The sequence below is a fragment of the Suncus etruscus genome, chromosome 10, assembly GCF_024139225.1.
Source record: "Suncus etruscus isolate mSunEtr1 chromosome 10, mSunEtr1.pri.cur, whole genome shotgun sequence".
Taxonomy (NCBI): Eukaryota; Metazoa; Chordata; class Mammalia; order Eulipotyphla; family Soricidae; genus Suncus; species Suncus etruscus.
In genome coordinates this window covers 34,608,977-34,628,769 of record NC_064857.1, presented here as the reverse complement: position 1 = coordinate 34,628,769, position 19,793 = coordinate 34,608,977, and the positions used below count along the sequence as shown (strand labels likewise).

General features: G+C 45.7%; 1 protein-coding gene across 2 annotated transcripts; it reads left to right on the top strand.

Annotated features, from left to right (window-relative positions):
* The first annotated feature begins 178 nt into the window (after positions 1-178).
* POLR3C (RNA polymerase III subunit C) lies at positions 179-18,198 on the top strand. 2 transcript variants are annotated; one of them, XM_049782260.1, is made up of 16 exons: positions 179-246; positions 1,022-1,172; positions 1,556-1,659; positions 2,169-2,424; positions 2,517-2,702; positions 4,783-4,871; positions 7,615-7,719; positions 7,848-7,940; positions 8,360-8,440; positions 8,678-8,729; positions 9,681-9,741; positions 10,523-10,673; positions 12,594-12,695; positions 12,786-12,835; positions 14,963-15,112; positions 18,061-18,198. In XM_049782260.1, exons 4-16 carry the CDS (start codon positions 2,274-2,276, stop codon positions 18,140-18,142), a joined length of 1,353 nt encoding a protein of 450 aa, XP_049638217.1. In that variant the 5' UTR covers positions 179-246; positions 1,022-1,172; positions 1,556-1,659; positions 2,169-2,273; the 3' UTR covers positions 18,143-18,198. The 2 variants fall into 2 exon arrangements, with proteins under 2 accessions (XP_049638217.1, XP_049638216.1); XM_049782259.1 differs by having other exon boundaries at positions 1,493-1,659.
* Positions 18,199-19,793: the final 1,595 nt, after the last annotated feature.

The following is a 19,793-nucleotide window of genomic DNA, read 5'->3' as shown; positions in this document are numbered from 1 at the left end:
CGAATCCGCTAGAGGAGGAAGCGCAGTACGCTGATGCTGCTGCTGCCCGCCGGACGCCTCAGCTAAAACCCCCTCGCCGGTCCTCCACTGGCTTTGCCAACGAGATTAAATGCCAGAGCGGCGCGGATATCACCGAGACGCTGGGGTAGAGCGGCGCTTCTCTTCCTTCCGGCGCGCTTCCGGGTCTCCCTGCGCTGGTTCTGGCGAGCCCGCTGACTGATGATTGACTGTGCGTGTTGGCCAGAGGTTAGTGGGGAGCGCTGCCCCAAACAGGTGACTCCCTCCCCATGAGGATCTCGAACTGAAACGAGGAATGACGGCCTCAGAGTCATGCAAAGAGTATTTGTGGGGGTCCTGAGGTGCGGAGTGCGGGCGCGGGAACTGCACCCAGACGCGAGGATGTGGGTCAATGGGAAGCCAGAGCCTGGGAGAAACATGTCGGGGTTCAGTGCTGCTTCGATTCGTGCATCAATCGTGAATCTGTCCCCTCACTTTTGTCCCCCACTCGAGACCACAGCCCTAGAGGGTGTGTGGCCCTCTAGGGCAGGACAACGCTGATCCCCACTCCCCCCTCGCACTGCCACATTCAAGGACCGACATTAAAGTCAGAGCCATGCAGCTCTATAAAGCAGCGTTTTCCAACCTCTTTTGTGCAAAGACACACTTTTTTTCATGAAAAAAAAAATCACGAGGCACACCACCATTAGAAAATGTTTAAAAAAACTTGACTCTGCCTATATTGACTATATGTAAACTAATTCTCTAGAATAGGATTCCAATAAACACAAAGAAATTAGTTGATAATTACTTTATTGTGAAATAATAAAGTATTTGACAATTGTTCATATTTCTGTTCACTCACTCAGTGTGAAACCTGTTTGGTCTATTTGTGAGCCGAAGCCACATGTTACGGATGAAATTGGAATTTTTTCCCACAGCATACCAGACAATTTCTCGCAGTGGTTAGAAAACGCTGCTATAAAGAACTAATCTGCTTTCTTAACCCGCTCTATCTTTTCAGCACCACAATTACTGATTTTTCACTTCATTCGTAATGAGCACCTCTCTCACCAACAGCCTTCAACATATTTGCATCACGTAAATGCTGGTATTGCATCGGTTTATCTTGTTGATCTATGCACAAGCATAAGCTGATTTATTCACGCAATTTGGTAAGTCGGTGTTCAGTGAGATTTTTTTTTGAGGGGGTCACACCTGGCAGCGCTCAGGGATTACTCCTGGCTCTACACTCAGAAATCGCTCCTGGCAGGCTCTGGGACCATATGGGATGCAGGGATTTGAACCACCAACTTTCTGCATGCAAGGCAAACGCCTTACCTCCATGCTCCCTCTCCGGCCCCTCAGTGAGATTTTCAAGGTTTTTGGTTATGTCAGTTTGCACTGCAGAAAGTTCATGAATTTATACTTAAAACAGCTTTATCCTCAGGTAAATGAAACACTTTATATATATTGCTGACTTTTTCTGTTTTAGCTCTGAGAGTCCTCAGTACAATGACTCAAGCTGAAATTAAACTGTGTTCTTTACTGCTGCAAGAGCATTTTGGAGAGATAGTAGAAAAAATTGGAGTCCACCTCATCAGAACTGGCAGTCAGCCACTGAAAGTAATTGCCCATGACACGGGAACATCGCTGGATCAGGTGTGCTGAGATGACACTAATTTGCTTTTATTTTGTTAACGCCTCTTATCTAGCTTTAAATATTTGACTCCCTTGCTGATCAAAAAACAGTGTTATTTGGGGGTGAAGAATATGAGCCATAACCCCCACCCCAGGCCTGTGCTTCTAAATATGCCCCTAGTTCCAATAACCTTCCTAGGTAGATCTTTCCTTTTTCCTCACCATATTTCATTTGTTTGCACTGAGGTTAGTGGGAACCAAATAACTGAAGTTAGTGGTTAGTGCCTTGAAGGAACAGGAATAATAAACAGAAAGAAAAAGGTGCTTTGAGAAATAAGGATCATATCAAAGAACCTTCCTTCTTTCTGTCATTGGCACACATTCTTACTTGCTATTCCAGTGGATGGACAGTAGAAGTAAAGGGGTTTTTATCCAGGTAACTCCTAATGCTTGGTAAACTTGTGAACACAACTTTCCTGCAATTGAATTATGTTTTCAGTTCTCTTCTCTTTCTTTTGGTTCCTCTCTAGGTGAAAAAAGCCCTCTGTGTCCTCATCCAACATAACTTGGTGCTGTATCAGGTGCACAGACGTGGTGTGGTGGAGTATGAAGCCCAGTGTAACCGAGTACTGCGAATGCCTCGATATCCCAGATACATCTATACTGCCAAGACTCTGTACAGCGACACTGGGGAATTGATCGTGGAGGAACTGCTCCTGAATGGAAAAATGACAATGTCAGCAGTGGTGAAGAGAGTGGCCGACCGGCTCACGGAGACCATGGAGGGTCAGTGCTATGCCCGTAGCTCAGCTGGCCACAGGAGTGGGCCCACAGCTCTCCTAGGCCATCTCACCTGCCTCTCTGCTCCTGTTGTGCAGATGGCAAGACCATGGACTACGCAGAGGTAGCAAACACATTTGTGCGACTCGCAGACACACACTTTGTGCAGCGTTGCCCCTACGTGCCCACCACTGAGAATTCAGATCCTGGACCGCCACCGCCTGCCCCTACTCTTGCCATCAGTGAAAAAGACATGTACGTGGTTCCGAAGCTGAGCTTGATAGGTAAGGAGCTTTGCTTCCTGGAACTGCCCTGCCCTGATCGTTGTTTCTTTTCCCTCAGCAGTAGTTAGAATAAACTAGTCAATTTTGTCAATTTACTGTGTCATAGTGACCACAAATCATGCCAGGGGCCACAGAGGGCCATGCAAACTTTGCCTCTATTGGGCCTTATCTAATCTTAAGTACCAAATGGTTCCACACATCTCTGGATGAACCTTGGAGGTCCCCCAGCACTGCTGTGGTGCCCTGGTAGTACCTAACCCAATGGGACCTAAGAGGCTCTGCATTCTGGGGCCTCACACTTAGCCTTCCAGCCCACATGATCAAATGTCACCAAGAGGCCCCAAAAAGAACAAGTTCAGGCACTGGAGTAATAGCACACAGGTAGAATGTTTGCTTTGCGTGCTTTCGACCTGGATGGGTATGGGTTCACTCCCCGGCATCCCCTATGATCCCCCAAGCCTGCCAGGTGTGATTTCTGAGCGCAGAGCCTGGAGAAACTCCTGAGCACAACTGAGTGTGGCCCAAAAAGAAAAGAAAAAAACAAGTTCAGAGTCAGAGAGGGTACAGCTAATAGGGTGCTTGCCTTAAAAGAAGACAATCTGGGTTTAATCCCCTGTGCTACATATGGTCTTCTGGACCCCTCCAGGAGTGATGCTTAAGTACAGAGTGAGACATAAACCTTGAGCACTGTCAGGCATGGCCCAAAATTTCAAAAGTAAATTTAAAAAATTTAAATAACATGTTCCATGACTTACAGGTATCTTTAAGCATCTTAAATTAGTCAAATGTTTATAAACTAACAAGTACTTTATTTTTTCTCTTTCTCTTCATTGCTATACACATACTTGGTGGAGATACTTCCCAGGGCTCACACACTTTAGCTGTGGCTTATGGTTCCCCAAAATGACAAGGACCCTGCTAGAACACAAGGGCCTGGCCTCACATGTGCACAATAGCTATATCCCTGGGTCCATGGTAAGCAAAAAATATGAGACATTATGAAAATATGCAGCAAGGGATGGGATTTTGGGGAGCTTTACAGAGCATAATTGAAGTAGTGGGATAAGAATTAAGACTTGCAGCAGAAGGTGGAACCCACCAGCGAAATGACGGGCACAGAGGATAAACACTTCTGCCACCGTAGTAGTTATGAGCAAGAACAGAATCTAATGGGAACAGAGGGAAAGAAAGCTGTGGTTAAATAGTGATCAAAGGAAAGAGGGTCAGTAAACAGGCTTAGAAAAACAGGCAGCGGCTCTAACAGGCAGCACCTTTGCATCTGCACTTCACCCTAAGACAAAGGGAAAAGAAAGTCTAAATTGGCAAGTGACGTCATCTGAATTGTGGGTTTTTTGTTTTTGTTTTTGTTTTTTTTTTTACAATTTTTCTGTGTTTGGAAGCTAGAGCAATAATATGGCAGGTAAAGCATTTTTTTATTCTCAGCAAACCCAGCATCCCTGGCATCCCATATGTTCCCTTAAGCACTGCCAGTGGTAACCCCTGAGCACCGCTGGATATAGGCCTCCCCACCCACCACCACCATACTCCCCAAAAAAGATTTGTCTGTCAAAAGAAAAGATGGGGCATGGGTAAGTATATTGGTTGTGGAAAAGTGACAGATCCATATCAGCAACCTCTCTGCTTCTGGCTTTCACAGTAGAAGGACAATACTGCCTTTTGCTCTGAAGCAAGCATTGGAGCAAGAGCAACTTGAGGAAGAAAGAGGATAACTTCTTTGGAGCATGTTAAGTCTTTGATAATGTTTTCATGTGGACCAGAGATGTGTTGCATGCTGCTGACCAAAGTTAGAACCTTAGCACCCCTTCCAGTTCCCCAAAACCTTCCAAGATTTGGGAGTAACTTATTAGTACAGATCCAGGAGTAACCCTTGAACATCACTGAGTATGGCCCAAAAACAAACCCAAAAAAGATAATGTCATCTTGCTCTCCTAAGCTGTGACTTGGGACCAGCTCTTCAAGGTGTCTGGAATAGACACAACTGCTCTTGTCTTCTGTCATGTCCTGTCATGGGGAATGTCATAAGACCTCATGAACTGTTTGTGATCCTTGTACTCGGCAGGGAAAGGTAAAAGGAGGAGATCATCTGATGAAGATGCTTCTGGGGAGCCCAAGGCCAAGAAACCCAAACATGCCGCAGATAGCAAAGAGGTAAAGTCTTCCTGATTAGGATCCTCACCCCAGTACTGCCAGAAGGAACCCCAAGATAACAGCTCACAGAACCCAAAGGACCTGGGTGAAGCAGTCTTGTGAGCATCAGTAAATTCTCACCCCAAGTAAATTAACCAATGGTGAATTCCAGAGCTGTCTCCTTTTGAGGCCTCTCTGCCTTTTTAGACTAAACTTATATGAGCAGAGCAGAGGTATATGGAAAAAAGAGAGTGTAGGAAAGGTTTGAGTTTTTCAGTATTAAAGATGTGTGTCAAGCATCTCAACATTAGTATAGCTAAAACGATGGACTTCCTCCTTCCAAATATCTACCTTCTCCTCAGCTTTATATAATCTCAGTTAAAAGGCACTACTATCTAGTCCTGAGCCTCTTACACCCACCCTCACTGTAGTTTCTCCTGAAAGACCCTACTAATGGTTGGGAATAGGGGCAGTCTCCATGTTAGCGCCTTTTTTCCGAATCACTAAATACCACAGTACATAATTTTGTGCTCCAGGTGGAGAAAAGAAAGACAAAAGGGCCAAATAAGTTCAAGAGCCTCTGAGTCAAACCCTCTAGGATCCCATTTGCTTAGGCTCAAATCCTAGAAACCATCAATTAATCTTGTCAGAAACCAGAGCAATAGTACAGCAGGCAGGGCAGTTGTCTTACACATTACTGACCCAGGTTCAAACCCGGCACCCTAGATGATCCCCTGAAGCCCACCAGGAGTGATCCCGATTGCAAGAGCCAGGAATAAGCCCAGAGCACCACAGGGTATTTAAAAAAAAAAACAAAAACAACTCAGGGCTGATGCTCTAGCACAGTGGGTAGGGCATTTGCCTTGCACACTGTCAAACCAGGGTCAGGTTCAATTCCAAGCATCCCATATGGTCCCCTGAGCCTGCAGTAGTGATTTCTTAGTGAAAAGCCAGGCATAGCCCTGGTGCACTGCTGGGTGTGGTCCAAAAACCAAAAAGAAAAAATGCTCCAATTATTCACATCAACCTAAGTGCCAAATAAACAGAAATCCAGTCATGTCTTCATATTCTCAGTCCTGCTCTATTCCAGGTCACTATCATATCTGAGCTCGCACTTCACTGTTAGTCTGTATCCTTTCCCCACTTCTGCCCACATGGTTGATGGCTGGGGTTGAGCAGTGCTTATATGCTGGGTGGAGCTTAAACTGGCTGCCATGCTGCATGTTCCATGCTCCTGAGAACATGCTCTATGGAAGGAGTCCCCAAACTATGGCCCAGAGGCCACATGTGGCCAACCAAGGACACTTATTCAGCCTGCCAGGTGTTTTTACCACGCTTTCTGTCCTTAGCCAGCCACCTAGTCCCCGGGCCCACTGTGAGCAGGTGTGGGATGTGCACCACACTCTCCGATTCCCCTCCTTCTCCCTGTCTCTTGATTCTTCCTCTCAGTCTCAGACAGAGGTCCTCAAAACTACAGCCTGCCAAAAACAGGCCCATAGTTTCCAATGAAATACTGGTAAGTCTGTTGATTTAACTTTATTTGTTCATTTCCTTCCTCCCTTCTTTTTCCTTTCCTTTCCTTTCCTTTCCTTTCCTTTCCTTTCCTTTCCTTTCCTTTCCTTTCCTTTCTTTTCCTTTCCTTTCCTTTCCTTTCCTTTCCTTTCCTTTCCTCTTTCCTCTTTCCTCTTTCCTCTTTCCTCTTTCCTGTTTTTGGGCAATACCCGGTGGCGCTCAGAAATCACTCCTGGCAGGCTCGACTGCATGCAAGCAATGCCCTACTGCTATGTAATCAATCATACTGGCCCCTGTTCTTCATTTTAAATATTATATTTGTTTTCATTTTGTTTTTGTTTTTTTATTTCAAAATAAGATATGTGTAGAATGCATAGGAATATGTTCATAGTTGGTTTTGTTTTTTTTTTAACTGTTGTCCAGCCCTTCAGCCATCTGAGGGACAGTGAATTGGCCCTTTGTTTAAAAAGTTTGAGGACCCATTCTCAATGGTTTTTGGTTTTGGGACTACATCCAGCTGTGCATATTTGCTTCTGACTCAAGGAACCCTATGCAGTGCTAGGAATTTAAAATGGAGTCAGTAGAAGTGACTTCATGGAAGACTCGTGCCTTACCCCTGTAAACTCTCTATCTCCAATCCCCGTAGCCCCACATTTTTAACCTTAGGCAAAAGGAGAAATATTTTCCTACTGTAATAAAAAGAAGGCAAAAATGTATATATAATTTTGTTTGGTTGGTTGGTTGGTACACCCACATTCAGCTGCATTCAGGAGTTACTCCTTGCTCTACACTCAGGAATCACTCGTGGCATGTTCAAGGGACCATATAGGATGCTGGGGATCGAACCCGGGTTGGCTGCATGCCTACCCATTTCTGCCACCCCCTAAAATTTTGGGGGGTTGAGGCTAGGTGCATAAAACTGGATGGCTTTTGGCCTAATGGTTTCTGTTTTCTCTGTACAATCATCTGAGAATGAAAAGGCTGAGGTATATGGGAGCGATGAGGATAACAGACCCACATTAACTGAGAGAATACCTAGAGGTGAACTTAGAAGACCTGGTGGGAATTGAGCACTATGAGTCTCATTGCTGAGACAGACTAACTCATGAGATCTAGTCATTCTTCTCTCACCCCTGTAACTGTGACCGAATAGAAAAAGAAACAGTGATATATGAAATCCTTGCTCCCTCTCTCCTTGCCAGAAAACGCTCCTCCATGTCTCAACTTACTTTTTCCATCCTTTCCTTCTCAGCCCACTCCAGACGATGGGATTTACTGGCAAGCCAACCTGGACAGGTTCCACCAGCACTTCCGGGACCAGGCCATTGTGAGCGCTGTCGCCAACAGGATGGAGCAGGTGCTGTCTCAGTGGGTGGGCTGGTGATAATCAGGGACTGCCCCTCTTTTGCCAGCAGTGGCCACTGGCATTGAGCCAGCACCAGCCCTACTGAGCAAGTTCATAATTCCACTCTCTGTCACTTGCAGACCAGCAGTGAGATTGTGCGAACCATGCTCCGAGTTAGTGAGGTCACCACACCTTCTTGCGCCATTTTCACGCAGCCCTTGTCCTCCAATGAGGTGAGTCGTGTGTTCCTGCTCTCCCTGTCCACCATTCTCAGATATCACAATAGAGCCTTTGAGTTAACTGGAGGCCTGAACTTGTGAAGGAGATGGGAAGGGAATCCTCCTCAGGTGGTCAGCCCTGAAATGGTTGATCTCTCCGCACCTTGCATCGAAAGTGCCCTTATTATTTATTGTGTGGGGTCTTAGAGTCATACCCACCCACATTCAGGGGACACTGGTGCTAGGATTGCATAGAATATTCTCCAACTTTTGACCTATCTCACTGACCCCCATTTCTGATTTTTGTTCACGTATAGTGTTGCGTGAATATTTGTGTACATTTTTAACTGGTATTATCTAAAACACTTTTGTTTCAGTGATGTCAGCAGTTCTGAGTTCCCAAATCCCATTTATAATATCATTTTTCTCTGTAGATCTTCAGATCCCTGCCTGTGGGCTATAATATCTCTAAGCAAGTTCTTGATCAGTATCTCACTCTCCTGGCTGATGATCCGGTAAGGTTGGGTTTGCCTTTTGAGGGCCATTGTTTTTCCTGCTGCATTTATGGTGATTTCTTCTAGTGATATCTGGCATCATTCTCCCATGGCTCATGCTCTGCCTGCCCAGCCCAACAGCTTCCCCACTGCCATCCAACTGAACAGCGCCCTGCTGCACACTGTTGATCAGCTGTGCTCACTCAGCAGCAGACACACTGCACCTCCCTTTCAGCTGATACTCTCTTTTTTCAATAGCTGGAGTTTGTTGGGAAGACCGGCGACAGTGGTGGAGGAATGTATGTCATCAGTATCCTGCCAAGTTATTTCATTCCAGCCTAGCAGCCCAAGCTGCCAAGCTTGGAAACAGAAGGGCAGCTCTTGAAAGAGAAAGCATGCTTGGGCCAGAGTGATAGCACAGCGGGTAGGGTGTTTTACTTTGCACGTGGCCGACCCAGGTTCAATCTCTAGCATCCTATACGGTTCCTTGAGCTTGCCAGGAGTAATTTATGAGCTCAGAGTCAGGAGTAACCACTGAGAACTGCTGGGTATGTATGGCCCAAAGCAAAACAAAACGAAGAAGATATGCTAGTATTTGGTATACTAAGTGAGTTCAGTAGTGGCACAAGTACATTTAGGTTGGGTCCAGGGCAATAGCACAGCATAGGGCATTTGCCTTGCATGAAGCCGATCCAGGATAGAACCGGATTTGATTCCTGGCATTATATATCGTCCCCCAAGCCCGCCAGGAGCGATTTCTGAATGGAGAGCCAGGAATCACCGCAGAGTGCTACCGGGTGTGGCCCAAATCTCCCCCAATAAATAAATTTTTTAAAAAGTACATTTAGGTAGAAGAATTAAAAAAGGACTTTTAGTTAAATTCGTACTCATACATATACAGTAGATTGTAAAATACTTGGATGTTGTGAATGGGACTGATGTGGAAACAAATCATTTAACTTTTGTTTTTTAAAAGCGATTGATTGATTGTTTGATTGGTCTTTGGGCCACACCCAGCGGTGCTCAGGGGCCACTCTTGACTCTGAACTAAGAAATTGCCCCTGGCAGGTTGGGAGCCCATTTGAGGTGCCAGGAATCAAACCTACTCCCTCCCAGGTCAGCCACATGCAAGGCAAACGCCCTACCGCTGTGCTATCTCTCCAGCCCCATCATTTAAATTTTGAATTAGAGACTTGAGGATAAAACAACTACAGTAACCAGGCCAATACTTTACCACATGACCTTAACATTCTCCCTAAAGATTTACATAAGGCTCTTGCATCCCTGGCCACCGCTACTCTGGAGTCTGTCATTCAGGAGAGGTAAGGGGTCACCTAGCTGGGACTCGGGTAAGATACCTTTCCAGACTCTACTTGAACAAGTCTATGTGTGTGGTAATTATCAATACAAGAAGCTGGGGCCGGAGAGATAGCATGGAGGCAAGGCGTTTGCCTTGCATGCAGAAGGACGGTGGTTCAAATCCCGGCATCCCATATGTACATTTAGGTTGGGTCCAGAGCAATAGCACAGCATGGGCATTTGCCTTGCATGAAGCCGATCCAGAATAGAACCGGATTTGATTCCTGGCATCCCATATGGTCCCCCGAGCCTGCCAGGCGCGATTTCTGAGTGTAGAGCCAGGAGTAACCCCTGAGGGCTGCCGGGTGTGACCCCCCCAAAACAACAACAACAACAAAAAACAAGAAGCATACAGCCCCTTGTGGGCCTCCCCCAAGATATTCCAAGTGGGCCATAGGTGAAAATAATGTGAATGGGGAGGTCAAAGCCTCAGACTTGGGAGTCACAGGAAATAAAGAAATTCCAAAAGGACCAAGGTCAGGAAGTCACATCCCCAAGTAAATAACAGTATAAATTTCCACTTGCTACATCTTATCCCAATTGAATGCAGGGTCAACCCCTCCAGGGAATCTGCAGTTGGTCACTGTTGGAGCAGTGCTATTATCTGTATGCAGGGTCATAGAGGGATTCTCTGACCTCTCTTTGCCCCTGACTCCACACACACAGAAAGGAGCCAGCAGCATCTGGACTAGGACTGCAGCTCACTGGTATCGCCATTTATGTGTTTCCTTCCTTCCTTTCTAGATTTGGATCTCGCTGTGCCAGAATATTTCGTCTAGTTTTGCAAAAGAAACACCTGGAGCAGAAGCAGGTGGAAGACTTTGCAATGATTCCAGCCAAAGAGGCAAAGGATATGCTTTATAAGATGCTTTCAGAAAATTTCATATCACTCCAGGTAACCAGTGATGTGATATTACCAATCAGAAGGCAAAGCAGGCCTCAAGTGAAAGAAACTGAGGCAAACAGTGCATCTGGCTCTGAAACAAACAAACAAAAAAAGATTGAGATTTAGCCAGCACTTGAAAGATGATGACCTAGTAAAAATGAGGTACCTTTCTTTTAACCTCTGTGATTTCTTTTTTTTTTTTGGTTTTTGGATCACATCTGGCAGTGCTCAGGGGTTCCTCCTGGCTCTATGCTCAGAAATCACTCCTGGCTCTATGCTCAGAAATCACTCCTGGCAGGCTCAGGGGACCATATGGGATGCCAGGATTCGAACCAATGATCTTCTGCATGAAAGACAAACGCCTTACCTCCATGCTATCTTTCTGGTCCCTTATCCTCTGTGATTTCTGTCCTTTAGTTTTTTTTTTTTTTTTTTTATTCTTTTTTTTTTTGGTTTTTGGGCCACACCTGGTAACGCTCAGGGGTTACTCCTGGCTATGCGCTCAGAAGTCGCTCCTGGCTTGGGGGGCCATATGGGACGCCGGGGGATCGAACCGCGTTCCGTCTCCTAGGCTAGCGCAGGTAAGGCAGGCACCTTACCTCCAGCGCCACCGCCCGGCCCCCTGTCCTTTAGTTTTAAGCTTATTTTTTTGTTTTTTTGTTTTTGGGTCACACCTGGCAGTGCTCAGGGGTTACTCCTGCTCTACGCCGCTCAGAAATTGCTCCTGGCAGACTCAGGGGACCAAATGGGATGCCGGGATTCAAACCACAGTTCCTTTATATGCAAGGCAAATGCCCTACCTCCATGCTATCTCTCCGACCCCAGCTTTAAGCTTATTACAGATAAAAATTTTTTCCAATGCCAGGGATTATTTCTGATTAAACAGCATCTGTTCATTCCTTACTTTGTACAAACCCATGTAGTAGACCCTTTGAGGAGCTAGATGGGATTGAGTTGGGATTGAGTTTGTAACCAAAATCAGCCCAGCCTCTTTTTTTTTTTTTTTTTTTTTTTTTTTTTTGGTTTTTGGTTTTTGGGTCACACCTGGCATTGCTCAGGGGTTACTCCTGGCTGTCTGCTGAGAAATAGCTCCTGGCAGGCACGGGGTGACCATATGGGACACCGGGATTCGAACCAACCACCTTTGGTCCTGGATCGGCTGCTTGCAAGGCAAATGCCGCTGTGCTATCTCTCCGGGCCCTCAGCCCAGCCTCTTACCCAGTTATACTATGCAAATTTCTTGCTGTCATTTTTCCCTTCTAGAAAATGGGGTAGACAAGGGTCAGAGCAAGAGCACAGCAGGTAGAGCATTTATCTTGCACGTGGCTGACCCAGGTTTGATCTCCAGCATCACATAGGTTCCACTGAGCCTTCCAAGCGTAATTTCTGAGCATTGAGCCAGGAGTAATCCCTGAGTACTGCTGGGCATGACCCCAAAACAAAACAAAAAAAAAAAAAAAAGAAAATGGATTAGATGGTGAAGAGAAATGGTTTTTGTTTGTTGCAAAGATCTCATATTGAATGTCTGACACAAGAAGGTTGCTCAAGGGGCACAGTGGTAAGGTATTTGCCTTGCACGCAACTGACCCAGGATGGACTGAAGTCCGATCCCCCGGCGTCCCATATTGTCCCCCAAGCCAGGAGTGATTTTTGAGCGCATAGCCAGGAGTTATCCCTGAGCATCACCGAATGTGGCCCAAAAAAAAAGATAAAAGAAGATAGCTCAGTAATGGTAGGTAGTTGCCTTCTCCTTCCCCACTCGGGATGCGGATAGTTAAGGGACCAGTAAGACCAGTCATCACAGGTTGAGAATGCATAAGTCACTGAGGCTGAGGGATGAGGGATGAGGGAAGGGGTCGTGAAGGAGCAGGCAGATTGCCCTCTCTGCAAGGGCCAAGGAAACATCTCTCTCTTTCCCTGAACAAATAGGAAATTCCCAAAACGCCAGACCATGCTCCCTCCCGGACCTTCTATTTATACACAGTGAACATCTTGGCAGCTTCCAGAATGTTGCTGCACAGGTGCTACAAGGTAACTTCTGGGCCCTCTCCCTTCATCACTGGCTTCTACTCCTGCTGTAGCCCTTGAACCATTACTCTGTCTCTTGTTTTCCCATCTCAGAGCATAGCCAACCTGATGGAAAGAAGGCAGTTTGAAACCAAAGAGAACAAGTGAGTAGCCCTTTTCACTTGAACGTTTATTTTTGTTCGTTTGTTTGTTTTGTTTTGGGGCCACACCTGGTGATGCTTAGGGGTTACTCCCGGCTATGTGCTCAGAAATCGCACCTGGCTTAGGGGACCATATGGGACGCCAGGGATCAAGCCGAGGTCTGTCCTGGATCAGCCATATGAAAGGCAAACTGCCCTACCGCTGCGCTATCGCTTGGCCCCATTGAATGCTTATTTTATTTTGTGTTTGTGTGTGTGTGTGCCACTGCACTATCACTCCAGCCCCATTGAATGCTTATTTTATTGTGTATGTTGTGTGTGTGTTGGTTTTTGTTGTTGTTGTTGTTGTTGTTTTGGTTTGGTTTTTGGTTTGGTTTTTTGGTTGTTATTTGTTTGTGTTTTGTTTGAATGGGTCTCTCCCAAGCAGTGTTGAGAGTCCTGGGTCAAACCCCTATCTTTATCATAAAGGACCTTTGGCCTGCCCTTCCAGTCTGGGCACCTAGTGCATTGGTGCTGCTCCGGCCTAGCTGTGTTAGAGGCCTGCTGGTGCCTGGGGGCCACAGTGCTGATGATGGACCTCAGGTGTATGCACATGCAAGGTTCGAACCCCTGACTCCTAAGTTATCCCCTGGCATTCAGGGTTTATTTTTGGCTCTGCACTCAGATATTGCTCCTGACAGGCTTGGGGGACCATATGGAATTCCGGGGATCAAACCCCGTTCCATCCCTAGTGGCTGCTTGTGAGGTAAATGCCCTGCCATTGTGCTATTGCTCCAGTCAGGAATTTCTGACAGAAGTGAATATCAGTAGAAATACTAGGCAGTCTAGTTGCATGGACACTGACTTTTGTTGGCATAAACTTTAGTATCCACTTTTCTAATATTTACCTGGGAAATGACTTTGCAGATTCACTTCTTGAGAAATGTACAGAGTGAGGAGCCAGAGCAATAGAATAGGGCATTTGGCATTTGCCTTGCAAGCTGCTGACCCAGGACAGATTCAGGATCGATCCCCAGCATTACATATGGTCCCAAGAGTACCATCAGGAGTGATTGGAATAACCTGAATGTGGCCAGGTATGTCCCCAAAACAAAACAAAACAAAATAGAAATGTAAAGAGTAACCCCAAATTTTACATACAACTGGAAAGCAGTAAGAGATCCAGGAGTGAAATCCTAGTTCTAATTTAGTGGAAAAGATTCCTCACTATATATGTGGCTGGAGCGATACACAGCGGGTAGGGCATTTGCCTTGCACACAGCCAACCTGGGTTTGATCCCTGGTATTCCATATAATCCCCTGAGCCCTCCAGGAGTGATTCTTTTTTTTGGGGAGGAGGGGAATTTGGGTCAAACCCGGCGGCACTCAGGTTACTCATGGCTCTGTGCTCAGAAATAGCTCCTGGCAGCACGGGGAACCATATGGGATGCTGGGATTCGAACCACCACCGTTCGTTCTGTGCTGGATCGGCTGCTTGCAAGGCACTCCATCCAGCCCCAGGAGTGATTCTTTTTTTTTTTTTTTTTTTTTTTGGTTTTTGGGCCACACCCGGGGGTGCTCAGGGGTTACTCCTGGCTGTCTGCTCAGAAATAGCTCCTGGCAGGCATGGGGGACCATATGGGACACCGGGATTCGAATCAACCACCTTTGGTGCTGGATCGGCTGCTTGCAAGGCAAACGCCACTGTGCTATCTCTCCGGGCCCCCAGGAGTGATTCTTGAGTACAGAGCCAGGAGAAACCTCTGAGCACCACTGGGTGTAGCCCAAAAAAGATTCCTCACTAAGTAAAAGTATCTTTCAACTTTATTTATTTTCATTTTGTTGACACACCCAGTCTTGCTCTGGGTAATCCTGGCTCTGCTCAGGGATCACACTGGGGCTTGGTACCTTATGGAATTCTGGAGATCAGTATCAGATCAGCCATGTGCAAGGCAAACAAACACCCTACCTGCTGTACTACCACTCTGGTCCCACATCTTCTAATTTGAATAGAAATATATATAGAGGGGAGACAGGATCCATTTTGACCAAGAACCCAGTGGGGGGCTCTGCTCAGCCCAGTGCTGAAATGTTTGTGAGTAAATCCCCCCCAGGTCAGGGACATGCCCTAGAGCTGTGACCTTCTGACAGGCGCCTTCTGGAGAAGTCTCAGCGAGTAGAAGCCATCATCGCATCTATGCAGGCAACAGGTGCCGAGGAGACACAGCTACAGGAAATAGAGGAAATGATCACAGCCCCTGAACGTCAGCAGCTCGAGACCCTGAAACGTAATGTTAACAAGTAAGCAGTGTACACTTGACTCGGTTATCTTTCTGTTTTGTTTTGGAGCCACTCCCTTAGAAGTCATGTGTGTGAAGCCAGAGATCAAATCTCGTTCTCCTTTATACAAAGCATAAGCTAGCGCCTCAGCCTAATGTCATAAAATTTGCATCTATGTCTCAAGATACCTTCTCAAGGTTGGAGAGAGTACTGCTTAAGGCCTGGCCCAATCTGGCCCAATCTGGCCCAATCTGGTTTGATCCAGATTGAGTATGGTCCAAAAGCCCTTCATCCCTTGCCCCAGAAATAATTTCCATACAGATCCAGTCAATGTCCTGCAGTGCCTTCAACTCAATAAGACCACCCCTAACTCTTCTCCAGCTTCATGGACAATACAAGTGAGCCATTTGCCCAAGATTAAAAACTGAACACAGGGGCTAGAGAAATACTGGAGCCATAGCACAGCAGGTAGGGTGTTTGCCTTGCACAGGGCCTACCCCTAGTTCAACCCCAAACATCCCATGTGGTCGGTCCCCTGAGCCTGTCAGGAATAATTTCTGAGTGCAGAACAAGGAGTAACCCCTGAGCACAGCCAGGTTTGCTCCTCTCCAAAAATAAAACACAAAATACTGAACATTATCCTCAGCTTGTTTCCTGCCACACCCAACTAAGTGGTTGATTTTTCAGTAATGTACCTCAAATTGGACCTTTCAGATTATGGGTCCAAGTGCTTCATCTTAATTTCTTTTGTTTTTTTTTGTTTTGTTTTGTTTTGTTTTGTGGTCATACCTGGCAGCACTCAGGTTATTCCTGACTCTGAGCTCAGAAATCACTCCTGGCAGGTTCAGGGTACCATAGGGATGCTGGAGAATGAACCCAGGTTGGCTGCATGCAAGGCAAACACTCTACCTGCTGTGCTATGGCTCCAGTATCTCATCTTCATTTTATTTTTTTTCTTTTTTGGATTTTGGGCCACATCTGGCAGCGCTCAGGGGCTACTCCTGGCTATCTGCTCAGAAATAGCTTCTGGAAGGCACAGGGGACCATACGGGACACCGGGATTCGAACCAACCACCTTAGGTCCTGGATAGGCTGCTTGCAGGGCAAACACTGCTGTGCTATCTCTCCGGCCCCTTTTTTTTTTTTTTCATTTATTACATTTTGGTTTGGTTGGTTGGTTTTGGTTTTGGAGCCATACCCAGTTTTGTGGATTGAGGGAACTGTAGAGGGTACCAGGGATTAAACCTGGGTCAGATTGTGCAAGGCAAGCTCCTATCATCTTCATTTCTTTTTGTTCCTCACCATTCACTCACTTCAAAGGAATTGGCTTAAATCTGAAGAATCCTTTGTGGAGTTTTAAGTCTTCCAACTCAAGAACACGGAAGCCTTTTCATTTGTTTACATCTTCTTTAATTCCTTTTAATTTTTTTCAACAATATTTTGTTCCTTAAATTGTTTTGTTTTTATTTGGAAGCTACATCCAGTGGTGTTCAAGGCTACTCCTGGTTTATTGCTTATACTTAGGAGACCATGCAGTGTTGGGGATTGAACCTGAGCCTCCTGCATTCAAAGCATGTTGTACTATGGCTCTTTGAGTTTTTACCCCAGCATTGTGTGAATTCTTGGAGAAAATATTTTTTTGTTTTCTGAAGAGCAAGGAGGATGTTGGCTTATACTTGGCAGTGTCCAAGACTTACTCCTGATAAGGGTCAGGGAACCCCATATAGTGTAAATGGGTTAGCAGCATATAAGGCAAGTCCCTTAAACGAGTACTAATTCTCTAGCCCCCATTTAATTTTTTTCCATCTGGATGCCAGATTATCTAGTTCCTCAGTCAGAAGTTCCACTAAACACTAGGTGAAAGTGAAAGCACCCTTATAATGTTCTTGAGTATAGCGGGAAGTTTTCAATCTTTCACCATTTTGAGGTGCAGGGGGCCACACCCAGAACTTCTCAGGAGATTCTCTGTAGTGCCAGGGATCAGATCAGGTTGGCTGTGTGCAGAAATGCATCTTAGATCCTATACTATATCATTCCTGCCTTCAGTCTTTCACTGTTATTTGTGAGTTAACCTTTGGGAATTTCAAGGATACATAATCAGGTTGAGGAAATTCCCCTCTATTCCTAATTATTACTCATTTTAGGCCTTAGCCACTCTCATTTTTTGTTTTTTTTTGTTTTGGGGCTGTTGGGGTGTTTTGGGGTGTTTTTCTCTTGGTGAGGTTGGGTTGGGGAATCTGGTATTGTAGTTACCCCTAGATCTCAGGTCACTCCTGGGGGTGGGGGGCGGCTCAGGAGACCATATCTGGTGCCTAGGATCAAATGAGTGCTTTCCCCACTGCAATATTTCTCTGGCCCTCAGTTCTGCGTTAAAGCACACTAGATAGTTTGGTTTTTTTTGGGGGGGTTGGGGTTTTTTTGTTTGTTTTTTGTTTTTTTGGGTCACACCCGGCAGTGCTCCGGGGTTACTCCTGGCTCTACGCTCAGAAATCGCCCCCTGGCAGGCTCGGGGGACCATATGGGATGCCAGGATTTGAACCACCATCCTTCTGCATGCAAGGCAAACACCTTACCGCTGTGCTCTCTCTCCGGCTCCCACACTAGATACTTTCATACTTGTGCTGTAATACATGCAGTTCTCTCTCCTGGTTGTTGAAACTTTCCTCAGGAAAGACAGTATCTTTGAGTTTCCAGCAATCTCACAGTGCATGGCACATAAGATATGCTCAGCAAATAGAAGATTGGTCTGTATGGAAGCAGATTTGCTTGCTTCCTATACACTATGATCAGGATTGACCAAGCTGCTTTCACTTTATTTGAGTCCCCTTTCTCTGGGCTCATGGATCATCCCTAGGGTCTCAGTAGGCCAATGTGGTGCCAGGAACCAAAGCTGGGTTACTTGTGTGCAAAGCAAATTCCTTCCCCACTGTGCTCTTACTCCAGCCCCAGTAATTTCACTTTTTCCTCAGGTTAGATGCCAGTGAGCTCCAAGTAGATGAAACCATCTTTCTTCTGGAATCATACATTGAGAGCACCATGAAGAGACTCTGACCCAGAATAAGAGAGATTTGAAGGAAAAATAAAGACTGTCTCATGGCCAGAGGATGCTGTAACAGACAGGACACTTGCCTTGCATGAAGCTGATCTGGTTTCAATCCATCAGGCTCCCCAAACACCACCAGGAATGATGTGTGAATGCAGGGACAGGAGTAAGCCCAAAACACTTCCCAGAATAAAGTAAAATAAAGACTAAGGATGTGTCCTTTCAAGTTGGATACATTGCAGATTCTTGTACTAATACTAAGACTATCTCCACCAGCCAGAATTCACCAGAAAATTTTATTGTTTATAATTTTCTTACCCATCTTAAGCCCATAAAATGACAATAAAAAAATTATGTTTTCAGAAGGCTAGACCTGTTCTTTATTTTGTTAAGATATAATATTAAACATGCACATACATTCATTAGTAAGGAAAATTAGTAAGTCTGCCAGGGAGGAACTATTTTTTTGTGTTCAGTAATCTTTTTTAATTAAAATCAATGTTCTAGGACTGGAATGATAGTGGATGGGGCATTTCATTTGCCTTGCGTGTAGCTGATCTGAGTTTAATCACCAAACACTTCATGTGGTCTAAGCCTTACAAGAATGATTGCTGAGCACAGAGCCAGGAGTAAGCCTTGAGTACTGCCAGATATGCCACCCCACAGCCCCCAAAAACTTTTTAGTTTGCTTTTTGGGCCATATCCAGCAGTGCACAGGGGTTACTCCTGCTCTGCGTTCAGAAATTACTCCTCGCAAGCTCAGGCCAACACCCTACCCACTGTGCTGTCGCCCTGGCCCCCCAAAAATAACTTTTATGATTATTTCATTAAATACTTGTATGCCAATTATAGCGACATTACAGTAGATCTGAATTAACAAAAGTATCTCTGCCTTCAAGCTATTTTCTATTTTATAAGGCCCTGTTATATGACCAGACAAGGTCACAGCTCCAAGGCAAATGCTTTTCTACAGAGCTACCTCCCCTGTTTACTAGGTCAGGCCTACAGAGATCTCAGATGAGTCAGTCTTAAGCATACACCTGGTGGGAACTGGCAAGTCTAAAGCAATCCTGAAGGGCTGTGGCAGAACAGAAAGAGGTCACAGGAAAAGGCTTAAAGAAGGTGACATTTGGGGCCGGAGAGATAGCATGGAGGTAAGGTGTTTGCCTTTCTTGCAAAAGGTCATTGGTTCAAATCCCCACATCCCATATGGTCCCCCGAGCCTGCCGGGGCCAGTTTCTGAGCATAGAGCCAGGAGTAACCCCTGAGTACTGCCGGGTGTGACCCAAAAACCAAAAAAAAAAAAAAAAGGTGACATTTAATCTTTAGCGTGAAAGTTAAGAATTTGGCAGATAGGATGAGGAGAGCACAGTGTGCTTCTTGAGAGAGCTGTGAATAGGTTCTGATTAGAAAATGGGGCAGACATCCTGGCAGAATTGAGGCTTGTCACTCTGCTAAAAGACATCCTCCAGAGCAAGGACAAGCTAGTGACCAGATTTGTGTCTTAGAAAAATCCTGCAGATTGGGTCAGAACAATAGCATGATGGGAAGGGAACTTGCCTAACACTGCTGATTCAGATTGAATCCTTGGCCTTCCATATGATTCCATGCGTATTGCCAAGAATCCCTGAATGCAGAGCCAGGAATCTGCACTTTAGG